The 22,942-nt window shown below is 46.9% G+C and overlaps 1 protein-coding gene across 1 annotated transcript; it reads right to left on the bottom strand.

The window, feature by feature from the left end:
- Nucleotides 1-2,817: 2,817 nt before the first annotated feature.
- On the bottom strand, nt 2,818-20,886 carry LOC131082083 (serine protease 55-like; the record flags this gene model as incomplete). Its single annotated transcript, XM_058021649.1, is given in 5 exon segments — nt 2,818-3,105; nt 15,296-15,444; nt 18,336-18,583; nt 19,629-19,818; nt 20,682-20,886. Coding segments are annotated over 5 exon segments (1,080 nt in total), but the record flags the coding sequence as incomplete, so codon positions are not given.
- Nucleotides 20,887-22,942: the final 2,056 nt, after the last annotated feature.

Genomic DNA, 22,942 nt, shown 5'->3' with positions numbered 1-22,942 from the left:
AGACAGGGAAACACAAAGTGGGTACACAAAGCCCTTAATCTCTGCAGAACTAAGCCAAAATTACTTTGATGTATTGGCTTTTAAATTGCTGCCTTCAGTGCTCAGGGGGGCTTTTCTTCTTATCTCCTCAGCAAAACGTGCAAGCAGCTCCTGACCATCTCTTTTCTCTGCTTGAGTACTCATATCCTCCTATTTTTTTTTTCCCTGAATCCTCTTACAGATGTTTTCCCAGGTCTCTAAGCATTTCCATATCCTGTTTATTTGCTGCTAAAGGTGTAGTGATGCAAACAAAATCCGTCTCTGGAAAGAAGGGAGGGGCAATAAGAAATGAGCTGTAAGTTAGGACAAGAAGTGAGCTTTGCCAGCTACAGACTGAAACATAGATGTTGAGGTCCTTCAGCATGGAAATGTTTCATTTTGATGTTCTAAACCCAAAAAAAAAAAAAAAAAAAGCTGTGGCTGCCCCTGGATCCCTGGAAGTATTCCAGGCCAGGTTGGGCAGGGTTTGAAGCAACCTGGGGTGGTGAAAGTTCTCCCTGTCCATGGCAGGAGGTGGAATAAGGTGATCTTTAAGGTCCCTTCCAACACAAACCATTTTAGGATTCTACAAATACAGAATACTATAACATAATGAACATTTACACCAATGCTGGAAAGCTAAAACAAATAATGTGTCCCATTGAACAGCTGCATTTTGATTTTTAATGACTCCAAAATATTCCTGCCAAGTCCACAATCAGAACACTCCCTGAAAACCCAAATACCCTCAGAAAAAAACAGTATCAAGATGTTTTCATCAGACCTAATTGCAGCCTGGAAAGTTAAACAGACGTGTCCTTTCTCACCCTAATTATTGAACAGTGGAAGAAGTAACAGAGATGAATTCACTTTACTGAGTTTTATGACGTTTTAAATAAGGAGGGAAAGGTTTTTCCTGTTTATTTCTTTGCTGGTCTGAACTTGCAGAAGTGATGCTCCACATAGGAAAGCAAGCCCCTTTCATGGTCTCAATTTACAAGCAGGGAAATTGAGGCACCAAGCACAAAGTTATCCCCAAATCCATTGAATAAATAAAGAGCAGGATGAATCAAAGCCCAGAGCAGCAGTGCCCTGCCTTCATTTAGCACAGGCCATGATCAATTTGCAAATGCTTCTGATGGAAAAGACCTACTGGGTCATTTTGCAGGCCCCTGTAAGCCCAGGCTTTTTCCCTGCCATGTGCTGGAGATAAAAGTGCTTTATACAACCCCTACATTAAAATAATTTAAGCAGGAGGACTTCTCTCATTTCCTCTGGGGGAAACAATTCCGCAGCTGAAGAGATTGCAACATTAGGAAATATTTCCTGACGTCCATGGCTTCCAGAATCTGTTGATATATTATTAATAGAAAGGAAAATAAATATAGGTATTAATGCCAGCAGACACTGTCTGCTACTAATAGCTGTTAAAGTAATATATTCCCCTTGTTTTTAGCTCTTATTAGTCTTTTTGCAAAGGGTTACAAGACCCTTATGCATCCATTAGCCAGTCAGCCATGTGAAATTAATGTGGAGCAATTTTCATAAGCATTACTCAGAACTAATAATAATTAAGCATTATTTTCTGCTCAGATAACACAGAAAATAAAGCCTGACTTTTATGCCAAGATGGGTTTGCATTAGCTTAAGGTAAATGAATTAATTCTCATTTACAAGGCTTTTCTGCCAGCTAGCCAGAAAATATCAAGGTAATTAAAACCAATTTGTGAGGTTCTGTCCCATTGCACATTCACTGGGTTTTATCATTGCTGCAAATTGCAGGTGCTTTTATGCAAAGGTGGGACATGAAGGGGACTTTGCTGCCTCTCTCCTTCCCCATCACTTCCAAGAAAAGCTGAAACCTCCTTGTGAGCAGCAGAACATGTTGGGAATGCTGGAGATCAATAAAGGAAGGATGGAAGGATGTGAAGGACCAGCTCAGGCTGGGATGTGGAGCTGGGATGTGAAGCTCTCAGCAATTCAGAAAAAAACCCACTTCTAATAGAGTGGGGGAAAAAAAATCTCTTTCCTTTTGCTTTGCCATTGACTTGCAAGGGATTAATTCTGATTATTTATAAGACTGAAGGGTTTTTGTAGGCAGCATTTTCTGGACAGCTCCCAAATATTTCTCTCATCACAAAATCCTAAAATTATTTGGGTTGGAATGAACATTAAATCCCATCCCAACCAGAGCCATGGGATGGGATTTAAGGTTCCACTATCCCAGGTTGCTCCAAGCCCCATCCAAACTGGCTTTGGCCATTTCCAAGGATCTAGGGACAGCCACAGCTTCTCTGGGCAACCTCTTCCAGTGCCTCAGTGGTTCTGTCCCAGAAGTTTGACAGCACCTGAGCAGGGGCTGAGCTCTCTGTGGGTGCTCTTAGTAAAAATAAAATCCGTTAAAATCAGACTAAAATAAATTAGTCCAGCTAATCTGTAAGATTGAAAAGCCCAGAGCTATCCTACAGCAACTAATCATAATGAGTGAGTGGATCTCTTCCTTTGGGTTTCCATTTTCCAAGGGGATCAGCATCTTCAGATGCCACATCTTCACTTAGCGAACAACCGAGTCCAGTGTGACCCAGCAGTGTGGAATATCTGTGTTTTCCAGAGGATTATGGCCATTCTAGCCCAAATCCTGCCTCCTTCATTTCATTTCTCCTCCCTCTGCCTCCCTCCCTGTCTCATTGTGACACCTCCTGTTGGTCCCTGTGTGCATGTCAGTGACATGGAGCAGGTTGGCCTGAGGAAAAAAAGAATGAAGTGGGAGTTCTGACTTTTATTTTCAAAAACCTTCTCTCAGGGTAATTTAATTGCTATTAAAAAGATGAATAAAAGGAGAAAATACCCCAGAAATACCACCTGTGTTCCAGCCCTGGAACGAACAACCCTGACATGTGTTCCACTGTCCACACCCTCAGTGAAGAATGGTTTTCCCCTTATGGCTGTTTCCTTCTCAATCCACTCCTGGTAGCTGAAAACAGGTGTCAAAATCCTGTGGTTTGGGTTTCCTCCACTGATGATGCCAACCTGGAACCACTTCATGGTATCCCAGTAGCTGCAGACCACAGGTCCCCCGCTGTCCACCTGTGGCAGAAGCAGGAATGTTACAGCAGGATCCAAATTCAGGTCCCTCAGAGCAGCCTGACTGGGAAAATCAATCTGTGTCCCAGGTTTGTGAGGATTTGGGGAAGGGAAAAAAGGGAATTTGGATTCGAAATTTCACAGATCCTGCAGAATAAATAGATACAGGAGGCAAGAGGAGGAGATCAGTCCCAAGCTCTGGCTCAGTGTACTGAGTCCCTGTCATTCCCAGCCTTTTCCACATGCTCCTGTGGCCCCAGGAGGACACCTGAGAGCTGTCAGCAAGAGACACCATCCCAGAGAGAAAAGGAACATTTGCTGTGACTGCAAACTCAGTCCTTGTCTCCTCTGCAAAGCTGCTGCTGGAGGTGCTGCGTACCTGCCACTGTGAATTCTGGGGGCTGGCAGCCAGAAACTGGGCAGCAGATGAACAATAATCCTGACAAATCCTTCTTGAAGCCACAGTAACTTGCCTGAAAACTTTCCTGCTGCTGCAAGGACCACTCACTCAGTGTGGGCAAGGCTTCAAATTCAGGTGGCAGCCACCTCAAAAAGAGGAATATTCTCCTGGTGGCTTGTCTTGGTTTGGAAAGAGAGGAGTCTGCTAAGGAAGGCAGGAGCCTCCCTTGAAATGGAGAATGTAAACCCTCCCCACCCCTCCAAATTGCTATAAATTTTAAATTAAGGGGCTCTCAGGCAAAAAATATGGGAGCAGGAAGTACCAGGTTTTTAATAGGGAAAAAAATAAAGCATAAAATAAACAGTGCAGTACACTAGAACAACACTGACAGAGTCAGAACCCAACCTGACACCCTGTGGGGTGTTGGTGGAAGTCCAATTGGAAATGTAATGTGGCTTCAGCCCTCCTGAAGTGTCAGGGGTGGTTCTGTTAGAGCAAGGGGATCTCTAGAGAAGGAGAGAAGGATGTATTCTTCCTCTGAAAATTGAGTGAAAGAAGAGGCAGCTGCTGTTCCTCTGGGGAATCCCGTGGAGAAAGCCGTGCTGGTGTCTCAAAAACCTCTGGATTATATCTGGGTAGCAATGCTTGGCTCCTCCCTCTGGGCAGAGCATCTCCCAATGGGATGCTGTAGTTCTTATCAGTCATGCAGTGACATTCAATAGCTGTTATCAGCACATGTCCCCTCCTGAGGGAGGTGTGAATGTGGTCACTCAAAGAGAGAGATAAGGCAAACTGCCCACTTGACAAAGGTAATCTGCCATACAGATGGTAATTAAAAACAACTTGCATTGCAATCTTCAATATGACTGCTGTAGCTGGAGCACCCAGAGCACATCCAGCTCTGGAATCTCTGGACACAAACCCAGGGATAAGAGAAAGCAGCACAAAATCCACCCAAGGCAGGTGTATCACTTTTCTGAGGAAAAGCTGTGTGAGACCTGGGGGTGCTCACCTGGAGAAGAGAGGGATTCAGGGAGAGCTCAGAGCCCCTAAAGGGGCTCCAGGAGAGCTGGAGAGGGACTTGGGACAAGGGACAGAGGGACAGGATGTGAAATTCTTCCCTGTGAGGGTGGGGAGGCCCTGGCACAGGTTGCCCAGAGAAGATCTGGCTGCCCCTGGATCCCTGGAAGTTCCAAGCTGGACAGGGCTTGGAGCTTGGATAGTGGAAGGTACTAGAGGATTTTTAATATCCTTCCAAGCCAAACCAGTCTGGGATTCCAGGACATCTTCAGTCCCTGCAATAAAGAAATTTACTTCCACAGTGGCCTTGAATCTTTTTTCCACCTTTCCTAACCAGCACTTGTGGTAAACAAATTCAATACAAATCCATTTCCCAAGACAGCAAACTTTACTGGGAAATGTTGTCCTTCCCTGTTTGCACACTACTTTGGGAAACATCTTTGTCATTAATGGATGGAACTCCTTCTGCCAGCAGCTACCCTGAGCTAACACACATTAATTAACAAGCAAGGAAGGGGCTGAAGTTCCCTGTGCAGCTCATCAGCACTCGCTCAAGTTTATGGCTGAATTCCCACTCCAGTAGCTGGAGGGCTCTGGTCATTAATATTCTTATCTTTTCTTTTTTTCCTTTTTTTTTTTTCTAGTTCAGTATTCATTCAGGAGTTAAAAATTAAGATAAATGCAGAGGAAGTGTTTGTAGAATCACAGAATATCCTGAGCTGGAAGAGACTAACAAAGACCAGAGATTTAGGCTGGAAAAGACCTTTCAGATTATTGAGTCCAAACATAAAACCAACATTGTTAGTTGTTATTATGGCCACATCCTTGCACCTCAAGCAGTGCTGCTGGACCCTCTTCAGACTCAGCATCTAAAAGAGGTTTCCTGACCCCATTTCAGCCAAGAATTCCCGTGAAAACCACAGAGGTGACCTTGGAGCTGCAGTGGCATCCTGTTGGGATGAATGAGCATCCACACACAATTCGATTCCCGGGGATTTCACTGCAGATCCCCTCAGGGCAGGAATGGACTAAGGCATTATCCTGATTATCTTGGAGCCGAGAGGAAGGTACTGGGAGCCTCCAACACTGGAATAACCACCAGAGTCTGGAGAGCGTGAGCTCAGGATGCTCCGCTGCAGCTTTTGCCAGCAGCAAAGTAAAATAAAATAAAATGAAATGAAAAAAAGAAAAAAGAAAAAAAGGAAAAAAAAAAGAAAAAAATAAAAAAGGAAAAAGAAAAAAAGAAAAAAGAAAAGAGAAAAAAGAAAAAAAAAAAGAAAAAAAAGAAAAAAAAAAACCAAAAAAAAGGAGATTTTCAGCACCAGCCGAGCCCCTGCACAGATCAGTTTTAGCTCCAATTTGGAGGCTGTTCACACTTGTAAAGGATCTTCTATCTCAGAGCAGCAGAGAATTCCTGATGTCCTGTCTCTGTCCCCATGGGAATTGTCACATCGCAGTCAGGGCAGGGATGCGGACCGGAGGCAGAGCCAGAGATCCCCATTTAAACCCTGCTTCCCTCTCAAACCAGATCTGCTCTTCCCTTCTTTTCCTCTTTAGCCACGTCCGTTCGGTTCCCTGTCCAGTTGGTGGAGAAATGGGGATGTTTGGGGGATCGGTGATTGAAATCTTGGGCAGGAAGGGAGTTCAAGAATGCTCTGAGCAGCCCAGGCAGCAGCTGCAAATCCATTTCCCTAATCCACAAGCCCTGGCACCCAAATCCAGATCTCTTTCCACACGGGCTGAGCTGCTCTGCTTCCTCGGTGCTACTTCTCACATGCCATTTCTCTTAACTTCAGCTATTTAACATGAGGATTTTATCACAAAATGGGCCAAACCATCCTCTCCATGTGATAATCTCACATCATTACAGCAGCAGCATGCATGAATCAGGAGCTTGATGTTTATAGGACTAAAGATGGAGAGGATAAACTCAGTCCTTGGACATTTCTGAATATCCCTGTATCCACCTTAAGCCTTCAGGAATGCCGGCCCAAGGTTTTCCATCCTTGTGTAGGAGAGGGTGTGGGAGGAGCGAGTTTTTGAATGCTGGGACAATTATCTCAGCTCTGTGATGCTTCCAGTAACGCTAATTTAATGAACGCTCAGGTTAATGACTCTGAGGATCGAAGAATTATTAAAGGCTGCTTTTTCAGGCTCCTGCATCCTGGTGCTGAAGCAATCCTGGTCAGCAACACACACCAGATACCTGCTCCTGCTTTTCCTTCTAAGTGCCAAGTTTCTGGATTGGAATAACCAAACTAAAAATAGCAGCTTTGCTTCTGTTTCATGTTTCCTGTGATCTCGAAGATGAGTGAAAAGCAAATGCAGCAAATCAGATCTGGTGCTGATTTTCTGCCTTAAACATGTTAATCCTCCCATTAGGAGAGGTGAAAGCAATGATACATTCACTGATAAATAGCTGTGGGTTGCATAAAATCTGTCACTGCCTAACAAGGTGCTTTGTTCACTGAAGCTGACCAAAAATTTCATCTTTTTCACTGCGACCAAAACCTCTTTTTTTTTGTAAGCATCAGGAGCCTTTCTGCTGCCTTTAGTGGGCTTTGGATCAAAAGTGTAATCTCTCTTTTACATTTGTATTCGTGTCTGCAGCACAGTCATTGATCAGAACAAACATGTTCAGCCACATAAATCTTCCGAGGTGGGAGAAGCTCTGGGGGTGGGAGAACAACTCATCTGATCCTCATTAGGTGGATGCACAATCCCTGCAAGTCATTGCTCCTTTCATTTTCATGTTGGTGAGCTCTGTGCAAATTGGAGACAATCAGCAAGGGAATAACAACACTGGGAATAACAGCAGTGCCCATCAGAGCTGCTAGAGGCAGAATATCATTTGCCCAGTTGTTTCCAGCTGTTTTTAGAGTTGGAGGAAGGAGGTTGTGGCCACGTTAATGTTCAGGTACCAGAAAGGCACCAGGTAATACAGAGCAACTGCTCTCACACAAACCTTTTGAGAGCCTTCAGCTCCTCTGTCCCTCCATCCCCTGGCTGGAAAACGGGAGAAGATGACCCAAATTCACCAGTGTGATGTCAGCAGGGCCATTAGTGACTGCAGTGGCACAGACAGAGCAGATGCCTCTGGCCAAACCCCTGTGGCCCAGACTCCTGTCTCTGGCTGTCAAGTGCTCAGGCAAGGAGGAGGAGGAGGAACAGGACCAGTATTTACAGAGTTGTATTTACATCCCAGTGGTTAATGGCCTCAGAGAGATCTTCATCCAGGAAATTGCCTAATTGCTTTTTGAATCCATTTATCCCTTAAGGATAAATACCCACAACATCCTGGTCAGCGACTCCCGTAGTTTAATTATCTGATGGAAGAAAAAACACTTCCTTCTCTTTGTTTTTAGGTCTGCTGCCTGATGAGGCCATCTGACACCCTTCCTTCGTGTGCTTGGAGCAGCAGTGACACGAGGACAGCTCTTGACTCCTCTCCATGGTGCCCATGAGGCTGGGAATGTGTCCAGTCCCCATCAGACATCTCTGCTGAGAGCCTCAGAGTCTTGCTCTGCCAGGAGCTCTTCCATGTCCCTGTTCATCCCTCCTGTTCCCCTTTCCTCCTTTTCTGAAATTACCACTCCTTTCTCAGATGGAGCAGACAGGAATGACACACAGGCAGGCTTCCAGGAGAAGGGCCCGGGCACAACACATTTGCTTTGCCACTTATTCCTGCCCTAATAATTCCTAATGCTCTCATTGCCCTTTTGACCTCCCCAGAGCCTCAAGCTGATGTTTTTGAAGGACTAGCCATAGTTCTTCTGACATGGTAATAGCTAAATTAGAGTCTATTATGGCCAGTGTACAGCTGGAATTGCTTCTCCATATATCCATTATTTTTTTCCCTTTATCAATGATGAGCTGCAGCTGCTGTTTTAACTCCCAGTCACTCAGAATAATGGGACCTGATGCACCTCTGCACAGCCACCTTTCACTTTGACCCCTTTGAAAAACGCTGTGGCATTGGCCAACTTGGTCATCTTGGCATTTGCCCTCCTGGAACATCAAAATTCCTTGCATGGATGCCAACAAAAATATCCCTGTAAGTTCTTTCTCTGTCCAAGTCCCTTCCACTTCATGACAGCCCAGTTTCTCCATGAACCCCTGGTGAGGAATCTCCTTTCAAGGGTTTTGGGAATCTCAGAATGTGTTAGATGGTTGAACCACTCTCTTCCACAGGGTTGGCAACTCCTTTAAAGAATTTGGATGTGCCTGTGAGTCACAGCTTCCCCTCAGAGCTGTCAGTGAATGAGAAATGGCTCCTCTGAGTCATCACAGCCATTCCCCACTCCCAGGGCAAGCTGGGATTTTGTGTTCAGCTGGATCCAGAGGAGTTCTGCTCCCCATCAGGCACACAAAGCCAAGCTGAACTCCCAAACAGCTTCGGTCTAAGGGAATAAAATCTATGACCCAGAGAAAGAAAGCACAAGAGACACTCAACATCATCCTCATCATCATCCCAGGGTCTTGCATTGGGAATTAATTTCTCACAGATTAAAGAATGAAGCAATCAGAGCCTGCATGTGCTCACTTGTCTGCCCACACCATAAAATGATTAAGTGATGAAAGCCCTAAAAAAATGAAGGAAAACTGTTCTGATTCTTGTGAGCTGCACATCAAAGGACCCTTCAGAAGAAAACTGAAGGGACTGCAAATGCAGAAACACCTCTCCACTGCTTTGTTCTGGGCTTCCCAGGACACCTTCCTGCTTGAAGCAATCTGTCCCTCAGGGAAAAGAAACACCTCATGGTGGTAGCAATAGATCAGTGATGGGAAATCCATGACAAGGGTGAGGAGTGGATCACTCTCTTCCAGAGAAAAAAAAGAAACAGCCTCAAATTGCACCACAGGAGGTTTACATTGAATATTAGGAAAAATGTCTTCACTGAAAGGGTTGTCCAGCCCTGGCACATCTGCCCAGGGCAGTGGTGGAGTCACCAACTCTGGAAATGTTCAGAAAACAGGTGGATGTGGCACCTGGGGACATGGTTTTGTGGTGGCCTTTGCAGTGCTGGGGGAATGGTTGGACTCAATGATCTCAGAGGGCTTTTCCAACCTCAGTGATTCTGTGATTCTATTTTTAAGGTAAGATACAATAATAAAGTACTTTTGTGCAGTTTGTAATGACTTTGGACTGAAATGTGGATAGTTTTGACTCCTGGCCCCAGGGAACATTTGGCTGATAGGCAGATGTTCCAGGTTGCAAGGTAAGATGGATTCTATCACCATCTGTATGGCAGTTGTCTTTTGTCAAGTGGGCAGTTTGCCTTATCTCTTCCACAATCACTCCTCCCTCTGGGGAGACATCTGCTGATAACAGGCTATTGGATGTCACTGCATGACTGATAAGAACTACAGCATCCCATTGGGAGATGTGAGCCCAGAGGGAGGAGCCAAGCATTCCTACCCAGTTATAATCTGGAGATCCTGGAACACCAATATGGATTCTCCACTGGATTTCCCAGAAGAACAGCAGCTGCCTCTTTCTTCCCCTGTATCTTTGGAGGAAGAATACACCCTTTTTTACAGGATCTCTGCTCCAACAGAGCCCCACCTGACACTCCAGAAGAGCTGCAGCCACATTTCCAATGGGACTGCTACCAACACCCTGACCAACAGAGTGTCAGGTTGTGTTCTGACTCTGTCAGTGTTGGTTTAATTTACTGCATTGTTTATTTTATCTTTTTATTTTCTTCCCTATTAAAGAACTGTTATTTCCTGCTCCCATAGTTTTTGTCTGACAGCCCCTTAATTTAAAATTTATAGCAATTGGGAGAGAGGGGGTTTACATTTTCCATTTCAGGGGAGGCTCCTGCCTTCCTTAGCAGACTCCTGTCTTTCCAACTGAGACAGCAGAAGGACCTGAGAGCTCCTGTGGATGCTTCCCATCCCTACAGACTGCAGCCAGACCATAATTTAACCACCTCTGTTCAGGTTTTTTGAGCAGCTTCAGGGACTGACCACACTATCCTGGCTTGTGCTCTTCTCCTTGAATCCATGACAACTGCCTATAAAAACACAGTTTTCATTTGCAGGATTCTTTCCTTCAGAAAATTCTATTTCAGTAATCTTTCTTGGCAGTTTTGAGGCCATGTTTGGAGCAGAAAAAGGAGGCAAGACCTTGTGAGAGGATGCCAGACCTTTTCCAGTGCCCGTGTCAGGCTCCCATTGCAGTCACTGGAGCAAAGGTTGAGGTGGGAGCAGTGGGATACCAGGGGATATCCTGGGGTGTCTAATAGAGAATTAAATGTAACAACTGTCATGCCTTAGAGCCAAGTGCCCCTCTGTCAGCTAAATCCCTTCAGCTGGATTTCAGTTCATGGGGAGCAATAAACACACACAAAGTGCTTGGTGTCATTTTAACGCACACAGATGCTTAAAACAACCTCAGCGACTCCCATCACCAGGGGATGGGTTTTTCTCCCTGTTGATGGAAAGATGGTTTTGTAGATGCTGATGGTTATAAAATAGACATTTGTGAAATGGCTGGAAAACCCCATCCAGGTTTGCACAAAAACTGCTGCTTTTGCCCCAGCTCTGTGAGGTGAGAGCCTTGAGCACCCCAGAGGCTGTAAAGGGCATTTTCAGACATGGGACTAGGGGGAATGGCTTTAACCTGAAAGAAAGCAGGGATAGATGGGATATTGGGAAGGAAGTGTTCCCTGGGAGGATGTGGAGGCCCTGGCACAAGGTGTCCAAAGCAGCTGTGGCTGCCCCTGGATTCCTGGAAATGTCCAAGACCAGGCTTGACAGGGCTTGGATCCACCTGGGATAGTGGGAGGTTGGAACCAGATGATTTTTAAGGCCCCTTTAAACCCCAACTACTGTGTGATTTACGGCCAAACCCCTGCCTACTGCAGGCTGTAGGAGGCGGTGGATACCTGCAGCCCAGGACTCACCTGAGCTGGAACCACCCCACTGCTCCTGGGGGTCACACAGCAATCCCTTCCCCTGGAATCAGAGCAGGGCCTGGCCCCCCTTCATGTGCTGCTGAACTGTGGGTGACCTGTGACTCCAGCTGAACACACTTTGTCCTAATCACCACATCAGAGCTCCCCCCACAGCCCCTCTGAACTATAATTGGGCCATTTACTGAATTTTGCCTGGGCAGGGAAGGCACTGAAGGAGGCATTTTCTTTGTGAGCCCCTTATACTCTAATTATTGTTCAAGTTACCATTGCATCAGAGCCTAACAAAAGATGCTTAAGAAAGCAAGGAATGAGACATCAATTGTGGTTCATGGGGTCATGGAAGAAATGTAGCACACAGAAAAATAATACATAGGCCATCTCCAGTGTCTGTTCTTTAGCACTTGTACCCCCTGAACATCCATTAATGTTAATGTTTATGACTAAATAGAACTGTAAGTCAATTACAGCTCCTGGTAGTGTTAATTCCCAGCCAATCCATATATTTGTCTGCAGAACTGCCAGGGAATTGGGATAGAATAGATTTTTTCTTTTTAAGGGAATGGATTTTTTTTTTTTAGGTACAAATACTTGGGAGCTCTGCTATTCAATCTCCTTGAGTTATTGGAGGAACATGGTCAGTTTTCCACAAATTAGGCTGGTCTGGTATGAGGGCAGCTGGTGAAATGTCTGAGCCTTTTCATTCTTGGCTTTTCTATTCATGGGGTGGCCTCAAGATGCACCACGGGAGGTTCAGGTTGGACATCAGGAGGAATTTCTTCCACTATCCCAAGTTGCTCCAAGCCCTGTCCAGCCTGGTCTTGGACAATTCCAGGGATGGATCAGCCACAGCTTTGCCAATGCCAGGGTCTCACCACCCTCATAGCGAAGAACTCCTTCCTAATATCCCATCTAAATATCTCTTCTCCTGGTTTAAAACCATTCTTCTTTGTCCTGTCACTGTGTCCCCGTGTGAAAAGTTGTTCCCTCCATAACAGTCACACATCTGGATCCTGATGTGGATCATGTGGATTTACAACCTCGAGTCCAGCAACTTTCCTGCCTTAGCCTGGCTCTGGACATGAAAGCATGGATCCTGATCCTCAGAAAATCCCAGGAAAGGTTAATACCAGGCTTTTATCTCCTCTGTGTCCAGACTTCCTTGGGCTGCAGCTACTGGAGCAAACTCAGCCTCCCCAGGGTTTGTTCCCTGACCAGGAATCTCTGACTTGCCCAAGCTTCTGATCCTTCCTGGCCTCTCCCCAGGGACTCGGGGGGAGCTCCTGGAGCCTGGAAGTTCCCCAGGAGACAGCTGGATGGAGCAGAGCAACCCTATTCTGCTCTGTCTCCACCACAGAGATGAGGATATGAAGGATTTGGGCATTTTGAAATCTGGCCTCACTCTCATCTGACACAAACCCTGCAATCCTTACAGGCGATCCTTACACTGTCCACAGTGCAGATGCATTGTCCAGTTCTGTCCCTCACTCCAATAGGGACATTGAGGGGCTGGAGTGTGTCCAGGGAATGGAATGGAGCTGGGGAAGGGGCTGGAGCACCAGGAGGGGCTGAGGGAGCTGGGAAGGGGCTCAGCCTGGAGAAAAGGAGGCTCAGGGGAGACCTTGTGGCTCTGCACAACTCCCTGACAGGAGGGGACAGCCAGGGGGGTCAGCTCTGCTCTAAGATAAGGGAAACCAGCCTCAAACTGTGACAGGGGAGATTTAGATTGGACATCAGGAGGAATTTCTTCGTGGAAAGGGCTGTCAAGCATTGGAGGGGTTGTCCCAGGGAGGTTTGGAGTCCCCATCCCTGGAGGTATCTGAGGAAGGTTTGGATGTGCCACTCAGTGCTCTGAGCTGGGGACAAGGTGGGGACTGGTCACAGGATGGACTCAGTGATCCTGGAGGGCTTTTGCAACCTAAATGTCATGGATATGTCTTATGAAAAATCCTTTCCTTAGGATTTTTCTCCTGAGAAGCCAAGAGGCCTCAGGAACAAACTGTGAACAATGATTATCTGCTGCTGTGGAATGCAACAGGTGCATCTGTGATTGGCCCATGCTGGTTGTTTCTAATTAATGGCCAATCACAGCCCAGTTATCTGGCCTGTCTCAGTCAGTCACAAGCCTCTGTTATTCATTCTTTTTCTACTCTTAGCCAGCCTTCTGATGAAACCCTTGCTTCTATTCTTTTAGTATAGTTTTAATATAATATATATCACAAAATAATAAATCATGAAACATGGAGTCAACATTCTCATCTTTTGAAACATGGAGTCAACATTCTCATCTCTTCCCTCCTCCTGGGACCCCTGTGAACACCACCACACCTAAATAATTCTGGGATTCTGCCCAGTGGTCCCTGCTGCAGAAGAAGCATCAAGTTCAGCCCTGTCCTGTCCCAGGCCATGACCAGGACAAGGTTGCAGACTCAGACTGGTGAGGTCAAAATGTGTCTCCCATGGCTTTAATGAGCATTTCTCAGAAATCCAGAAAACCATCCAGCAACAAAATACTTCCCCTCCAGCAAAATCTGGTGGCAAGTCCTGTCACCTGCTTCATCCCTGAAAAGTACAGCTTCTATCCTCAGCTCTGGCTTTGTCCTGTTCCCTTTATTCCAGTTTACAAAGCATTCCTGCCAGGTCAGGATCCCACTAAAATCAGAGACACTGAATTCTGAGTTCTATCACCCATGCAAAGGAGAAAATGGAAATCTCACATTCCTACTCCATTCCTCAGACAACTCTGACATTATTGTGGATCTACATATCTGCTTCTTCAGCTTTCTGAGTCCAGGAGATTCATTTTGCTGGGAACAAGTGCTCCTGCTATTTCACCAGCATCATTCACCCACAGAACTTCAGGCTGGGCTGGGCTGGGCTGGGCAGTGCATCCTTTAATCATGTTAATGTTGTCCTGTGGCAGGTTTCTTTTAAGATTTTTTTGATTTAATTTATTAGAGGTGAAAGCCACTCCTTGGATGGTTTCAGAGGTAGGTGCTCTCTGGCTAATCACAAAATCTTTTTGCAAAGCAAGCTTTCCCTTGGTGTCCCATAGTGTTGGTGCCCCCAGCCTGTGCCTAAAGGTCAGAGGATCCCTCTCTGTCCTCCTGAGTGCTGATTTAGCTCCTCCAATGAGTAATTCCTACAGGATGGAGCTGTCCATCCATGTGTCTCTCCATCCAGACCCCTCCAAACCCATGGGCATGTATAAAACACACCTTGGATGGGGCTTGGAGCAACCTGGGATAGTGGAAGATGTCCCTGCCCATTGGAACCGGGTGAGATTTAAAGCTCTGTCCTACCCAAACCCCTCTGTGATTCCTAAAAAACCATTTCCCAGTGGAAGAGGGGAATCTCAATCTGGAACCAGAGGCTGCAAGAGAGCCCAGTCCCTGTCAGTCTCTCAGGAGAGGGCTTGGAATTTGGATGCCATGAAAGACAAGGTGAATTTTTGGCTTCCATGCCTCATTTGACACCAGGCCAGTGATCCTGGGGATGGAATGTGCTGTGAGGGCACAAGTTGGGAGTTTGGTTTGCTTCATTTGGGTGTTTGTGTCAGCTCCCTGATATCAAATGCTGCTCAGAGTGTAATTTAGGCTTGAAAAGTCCCTCATTCTCTGTCACCAACACACTGCCACAAGATGTGACTCATTCTGGCACACACAGACCAACCAAACCCATTTGGGTCAGAGCCAAGACCTCACCTGAGAAATGTTTCTTATCTAAATTAAACATCCCCAAATTAAACTTCCCTCCCAATTATTTTGCCTTGGAGCTCTTGGACAATTCCTGTCTCCTTTCAGGCTGTAACCTGGCTGTGAAGCAGATCAGGATTTGCTGATGGTCCCTTTACCTGGCAGCCTCTTCCTCCTCCTCCTCCTTTTTCTCCTTCTCCTTGCTCTGTCTCAGCACACATCACGCCCCCCACGAGCTGTGGGATGTGCTTCAGGCATTCCTCCCTGCTGATCAGCTTCACCTTTGTTTTCTGCAGCACAGGGGACGCTGCAGCAAATTAAAAGAGAAGGATCAACAGAGCTGCTGGAGATTTCCCTTGGGAAGAACCTCAGATGGATTTCTAAAGCATCTCAGGGCAATGGGGGTCTCTGGGCAGAACTGTAGGGTTTTGGGGACACAGGGGATCCCCAAGTGTTGGCAATGATGAGTTTATCACAGAATCTCAGAATGGTTTGGGTGGAAAGGGACCTTAAACATCATCCAGTCCCACCCCCTGCCATGGGCAGGGACACTTTCCACTATCCCAGGTTGCTCCAAGCCCTGTCCAGCCTGGCTTTGGACACTGCCAGGGATGCCAGAATACTGGGAAACCCCCAAAGGGATGGATTTTCCTGCTGGTGGTCTCAGTGATCACCTGAGATGAGCTGCCCTGCACACCTGGGGCTTGTCACTCGTGTTTTTTTGGGAACTCAGTCTGAGGGACTTTTCATGGGATCCTGTGCAAGCCCCTGCAGATCAAAGTCCACTGAACCTTCCCCAGAACTCTAATCTTAGAATTAGTGAGTCATGGAATAGTTTACATTGGAAACAACCTTTGAGATAATTCAGTCCAACCATTCCCCCAGCACTGCCAAGGCCACCTCTGCCCCATGTCCTCAAATGCCACATCCACAAGGCTTTTATATTCCTCCAGGTTTGGGAACTCCCCCACTGCCCTGGGGAGCTGTTCCAATGCCCAACAACTCTTCCAGGGATGATTTTATTTTCCTAATATCCAATCTAAGCATTGTTCTTCCCAGGGAGGGCTGCAAGGCCACACCTCGCCCAGCTGTGTCTTCCCAAAGTGACACAAAGGAAATATCTGCTTTATTCTTCCCTTGAGTTGGGAATGCAGAAATCACAGCTGGCACCTGCAAGTGACAAAAAGACTGAAAAATGTGCTGGGCTACTTGGAAACCCCAATTATTTCACCCACGTTTCTCTCTAAAGTGAACCTGGGACTGAAGGATAAAACTGAGACCTTCAGATTGTTTGGAACTCACTCCTTGTTTCATTTTTCACTGCGCCAAATCCTCCCAGAACCTCCAAGAAACTGACACTCAATGACAAGATCTAAAAGACGGAAAGTTGTCGCATCCCTTTTCCAGCTAAGATGGAATTGCCCAAAGATGAAAATTCTTTGGTGAAGCCCTCTTGTTATGGAGAGAAGCTGGGGATGTTCATCTAGAGAAAAGAAAGCTCTAGGAAGACTTTAGATCCATTTCCAGAGCCTAAAGGGGCTCCAGGAGAGCTGGAAACGGTTTTGGGATATGGGATGGAGGGACAGGGCAAGGGGGAATGACTTCAAACTGGAAAAAGGAGATTTTGATGGGATATCGGGAAGGAATTCTTGGCTGTGAGGGTGGTGAGGCCCTGGCACAGGGTGCCCAGAGAAGCTGTGGCTGCCCCTGGATCCCTGGGAGTGTCCAAGGCCAGGCTGGATGGGGCTTGGAACAACCTGGGACAGTGGAAGAATTTCCCTGCCCATGGCAGGGGGTGGCACTGGATGGATTTAAAAGTCCATTTCAAATCTAAACCATTCCATGAGTCCATGATCCTGTGGATCAAGTTCAATGCTATGTAACTACTCAACAGAAAATAGGAATATGTTACCTTGGTGAAGGGGGAGAGCTTCACAACTGTGAGAGTGTCGTGTGTTACTGCTTAGGGAGGAAAATGAAGCTTAAGAAGGCAAATGCAGAGTTTCATGAAGAAAAAAACCCAGAATTGAAGTAGAATAGCAAGGATTCAATGGAATATTCACTTACTGCATCCTGGGAAGGAGCACACAAGCTCCAAGGCACCCCCCTGCCCTCCCAGTCCTGATTAATTCTTTCCAATAATGAATCAGCTCATTGGCTAATTAGTGACATTTGTTCAGGACAGACATTTTGGGTCACAATCAGCGCTGGAACTGCTTTCATTAGGGCTTAAATGAGATCAATTAGCAACAGCAATCTGCAGTCCTAAATGAGTGAAGGAAGGAGTGGCCAGAACCAATAAGTCAATCCAGCTCACAGAGGCATTAAGCCGAAACAGCCCCAAATCCTCATTTCCTTTGATCCAGACCATTTTAGACCCAGCCTAATTGGGTAATTCATAAAATATCCCAAGCTGAAGATAGTCACAAGGATCCTACAAGGTGAAAAGTGTTCAAGACCCAGTTGGACAGGGCTTGGAGCAACCTGGGATAGTGGAAGATGTCCCTGCCCCTGGCAGGGAGTTGGAATGAGATGAACTTTAAGGTCCCTTCCAGCCCTAATATTATTCTGTGCTAATTTACCCATCAGGGTGGAGCTTGTCTTAATCTGGCTGCCAAAATGAGGTCTAAAATTCGGATGTAGTGCCAAAATGAGGTCCAAAGTTTGGATGTGGTGCCAAAATAGGTCCCAGATTTTGCTCTGTGGGTTGTTGGTGACTTTTTCTTGCCCTGAACAGGGAATTGGTGGATGTGCAGAGGCTGGGGGGCTTTGGATGCATAAACCATGGTGACATTTTCAGTGTCATGCTCTCTATAAGCTACAAGAACATAAAATTTGGTGGGTGATTGGTCGATGATTTATCATCATGGTTTGTATTTTTGTTTGGTTTTTTTGGAGGGGGGAAGTTCTGGGGTTAATTCTATGTCTGTTTAGGGGTGGTTGTTGAGTGATGATGATGGTTGATTGTTGTTTTTGATATTAGGAAATATAGAGGAAGGTTAATTGAAGCTGTATTGATGACCAGTGATTTGGATAATGTAGGGATATATAGTTTAATTATTTGACCAAAAAAAAAAAAAAAAAAAGTCAAGATAGAAAAAAGTGGGGAGTGAAACTTTGTCTGGGAAAGCGCTCAAGGGAGAGGACGGCCACAAACCCCATCTTCCATCAGCAAATGCATCTCCCCCAGCGCCTCACCTGCACTGGTGTTCTCCCAGCCAGAAGCCCAGCAGTGCTGCCACTTGTCCCTGTCATACACAAAGGGCAGGCAGACAGGAATCTTCTCCGTGCTGAACTCGATGGGGTTGCTGAGCAGGATCAGGGCAATGTCGTTCTGCAGGCTGGTCCTGTTGAACTCCTCGTGCAGGATGAGGCTGTTTGGGTTGCACTCTTCCAGAGGGAGGCTGAGGTTCACTCCCCCCACTGCCACCATCAGGTCTGGTGGCCTTAAAAACAAAACAGGGCATGGGGAACATGAGGGATTTGGGTTGTGAAGGTTGGTGGCTCCTCCCCAGAGCAGGGCGTGATGGTGGCTTAGGCAGCTCAGCTGTAAATATCCAAGGAATTTACCCTCACTCCTAGGAAAGGATGGTTTCCAGGGCAGAGGGGTGCAGAGGTAGAACGTGAATGAAGGTTATAAATAACCCAGTCTCTACCAAGCAAATGGAATGGTCTGGATCTTTTGGATCTCTGTGCCCTGGGCTGGCTGCTCAGACCCTGCTGTCCCCAGCCAGCTGCTCCAGGCTGTGCTGCCATGGGTCATTTGTCACCAAGCAATTCTCAGCTGCCACATTTTGGAGGGGACTCACAGAAGGTTGGACATTGCATGGAGTTGATTTACCCAGAACTCGCTGTTTTAAACTAAAAATCTCCATGAGGTGAAGGTATTTGGTGTGTGAAAGCAAAGGTAATTTGGGGGATACAATGAGCTAGAATGGAATACATCACCTTTTACAAGGTGCTGGTACAGGTGTGGATGCACAAGAAATGCTTGGGGCCATCAGAAAAGCATCAGGGGCATTTATCCAAGGCTGCTCAGGCCACTCCTCAAAGTATTGAGGGATGAACCCAACCACACCCCTCAAAGTATTCCCCTTCTGCTTGAAGCCAAATCAAAGCTCTGGGAACACCAGGAAATTTATTAACCCAAGAAAATCAAAAAGTCCAAAGGCATTGGGAATGGTTATGCAGATTCCTGCACATTTCTGTGTTCAAATATGGGCCTGTCTCCCCCAGAGAAGACAACCCCTGTTTTTAGGGTTCAGTCACACCAATGGTGGCACAGGAGGAGATGCACATCCTGCACCCACCAGAAGGAATTTCATCCCCACAAATGGTGGCATGGGAGGAGATGCACATCCTGCACCCACCAGGAGGAATTTCATCCCCACAAATGGTGGCACGGGAGGAGATGCACATCCTGCACCCACCAGGAGGAATTTCATCCCCCTCCCCATGCCTGGGCTGCCCTCCCAGCCCCGGAGCACTCACGGCTCATCTGCAAAGCAGTGTGCTGCAGTTACAATCCACAGGGCACTGATGATGGTGCCTCCACAGATGTGCTTCCCGTGGCTCTGGATGCTGATGTGCCACGGGAATTCCCCGGGGATGACGTCTGTCCCTGTCCCAATCCTCTTGCCAGTGCTCTGGAAGGACTCGTAGGATGGTCGGAGGCCACAGCCTGGGTACAAAAAGGGACATTTTGGACACATTCAGCAGTGTCACAGCCTGTTCTGGACAGGGGCAGGACACCCCCGAGCACTGAAATAGAAATATCCGTGGAATTAGAGAAACAGGGAATCACAGAATGGTTGGGGGTGGAAGGGATTTAAAATAATATTCCCAACTCCATTCCAACTTCCACCAGATCAGGTTGCTCCAAGCCTCATCCAGCCTGGCCTTGGACACTTCCAGGGATCCACGGGCAGCCACAGCTTCTCTGGGCACCCTGTGCCAGGGCCTCAGCACCCTCACAGCCCAATATCCCTTCCCAATATCCCATCCATCCCTGCCTTCTGGCAGTGGGAGGCCATTCCCTGCATCCTGTCCCTTCATCCCTTGTTCCAAGCCCCTCTCCAGCTCTCCTGGAGCCCCTTTAGGCCCTGGAAGGGGCTCTGAGCTCTCCCTGGATCCTTCTCTTCTCCAGCTGAGCACCCCCAGCTCTCCCAGCCTGGCTCCAGAGCAGAGGGGCTCCAGCCCTTGGAGCATCTCTGTGGCCTCCTCTGGACTCTCTCCAGCAGCTCCATGTCCTCCTGCTGTTGGCCCCAGGTCTGGAGGCAGCTCTGCAGGTGGGGTCTCAGCAGAGTACAGGGTGAGAACGCCTTCCCTGGATCTGTTATTTGATCCCTCCCAAAGTGACATCTCTGTCACCTCCCCAAACCTAAACTCTGCCAAACATTGCCCAGGAATTTGGGGTGGGAGGGATCATTGACCATGTCCCATAGGCAGGTGGGGTAAAATCCTTGTTTAGGGGTGGAAGGTGCAGCACAGGCCACACCTTTATTCCCTCAGCAGAAGGAATGAGCCCAGACCCGTTTCACTTACCCACATTTAAATATTCTGCAGCTCTTCTGCGCTGAGAATGCTGAGAAACAAAACCTGCCTGGACACTGCTGGTCAGGGAAGCTAAACAGGAGAGGGTGAGGAGCAGCATCTCAGTCCAGCCTGGTCCAACACTGTCCCAGAGCTCTCAGAGCAGTGACGCCCCTGCAGGTGCCTCAGGACACGGCCTGCATTCCATGTCAACACAACCCAGGTGACATCACAGCATCACAGCACCCGCTCCTTCCTGGGGGTGCCACACTTGGAATCTCCTGCCTTGAGGCAAAAGGGTCACTGAGGGCAAGCTCAGGGATTTACAAAAGCTTCCTCTGGCTCTCACAGGGACATGGAAAAGTGGAATTCCTGTCTGTATCCCAGGCTAACCTCACAGGATATGGCAATGGAGGGTTTCAGGAGCTGGATCTTGAAGCATCTTTGAAGACCTCAGGAGCTGGTCCTCTATCAACTTTCAACTTCATCTCCAAAGCCTATCATCACATTAATTTTCTCATTTCCTCGTAATTTTCTCTCCATTTAGACCATGCCTGGGGTATTGACTTGAATGTACTGAAACAGGAGAGTTTCTCCATCAAACTTCAACAGGAGAGTTGCTCCATCCCTGGAAATGTTCCAGGCCAGGCTGGACAGAGCTTGGAGCAAACTGGGATAGTGGAAAGTGTCCCTGCCCATGGCAGGAGGTGGGAATGGATGATCTTTAAGGTCCCTTTTCACTCAAACCACCCTGGGATTCTGTGTTTGTAGAAAAAAGCGGCAGCTCTGTCAAAGGACAATTTTCAAAGAGCGCCCAATCAAAACTCTTAAATCAAAATCAAATCAAAGGTTTCAGTAAATAATTCTGTGGCACCAAAATATTTTGGTGTGGGCCAATTGTAGTATCAATGGAGCCATTATGCTGATTTTTAGACCAAGACATCCTTTCCATCAGTACAGGAATTTAAAAAATCCTCAGCCAGGCTCAGACTTGAAGATATCTATAATAAGAGTTTTTCCCAAAGACTTTCCAGCTTGTTTCAAAACAATAATTACAGTATGGAGTGGGAGGCGAGGGGAGAGAGAGGAAGGGAAGGGAACCAGGAGACATTTTGTGAGCCCTCAGATGATTCAGCACCTGAAATGCTTTGCCTTGGAGCACATCAGGAATTATCCCACTGGAGTCTGGATTTCACAGGAGCTGACAATGCATAGGATGAGGGTAAAACTTTATTTCACTCTCTTTGCTTTTCTGTCACTTCATGCCAAGGAAATAAAACACAAGTGCTGGTTTATTTGGCTGTGAGCACTGAGAAAACTCCATGGCAGGACAGGTTAGGGACAGGATCACTTACCACAGAAACCAAAATTCTGAGTGTGCTGTGGGCACATTTTGGGGCATCTCCAGGAAGAGCCTAAAGGGGCAATCCCGCCTGAGGCAGCTCCTGTAAGCCTGGCCCAGGTGCAATCTGCCAAGAGGACAGATTTCCTCTGGGTTTTGAGGCTGAGATGAGCTCAGCATCAGCTGAGGAGCACGAGGGAAGATGGGGAGCTGATTTTTCTGGCACGGATTTACTCCCCATGTTTGGAAACAGTGGGCAGGGCTGCAGCACTGGATGTACAACCCCAAACACTGACTTTGTGGGGAGCATTTTCAGCCTCTCCAAGCTTGGAGCACGATCTGCTCTGCTGTGTAGGTACAGAAGATGTTCAGGAAGCTGGTTTGGGCCTTTTTGAGCTTTAATGTTGAGCTGGTGAGCAAGAAACATCAAACCAAGCTATGGAGAGCAGTGCCATGGAGAAGGAGGTGCTGTGGATTTATCTCTATGAGTCCTACCATCTGTCCCCCAAAACTGACTCACTCCTTGAGCTCTGGACCCACAGGATCCCATTTCCATATGGGATAAACTGTGCATCCCTGCATCCTTTGTCTGCACTTTTGAGTCTGCACTCTGAGATCCCCATGAATAAATCCAAAAATTGATTTTTTTCCCCCTTTCTGGCTGGCCTGCTCTTTTGACTGCACACTCACAGGAGACTGCCCCAAGTTACCTTTTCCATGAGTCTGCTCTTGGTGGGGGCTCCCCAAGTTATTAAAGTACAAATAATTAATCATAGGGGTAATTCCACTCCTCTGTACTGTCATGACTGATGATACAGATTTAAATGCCCTGGTGTTTTATTAGAAAGCTGAAGCATTTTATAATATTTGATAATTTTGTTTTAGATCCACCCAGATATCCTCTTGGAACACACCACAGACAACATTGTTC

The sequence above is a fragment of the Melospiza georgiana genome, chromosome 3 (assembly GCF_028018845.1).
Source record: "Melospiza georgiana isolate bMelGeo1 chromosome 3, bMelGeo1.pri, whole genome shotgun sequence".
NCBI classification, from domain to species: domain Eukaryota; kingdom Metazoa; phylum Chordata; class Aves; order Passeriformes; family Passerellidae; genus Melospiza; species Melospiza georgiana.
Note: the sequence above shows the minus strand (reverse complement) of the source record. Positions and strands in the feature narration are given on the sequence as shown.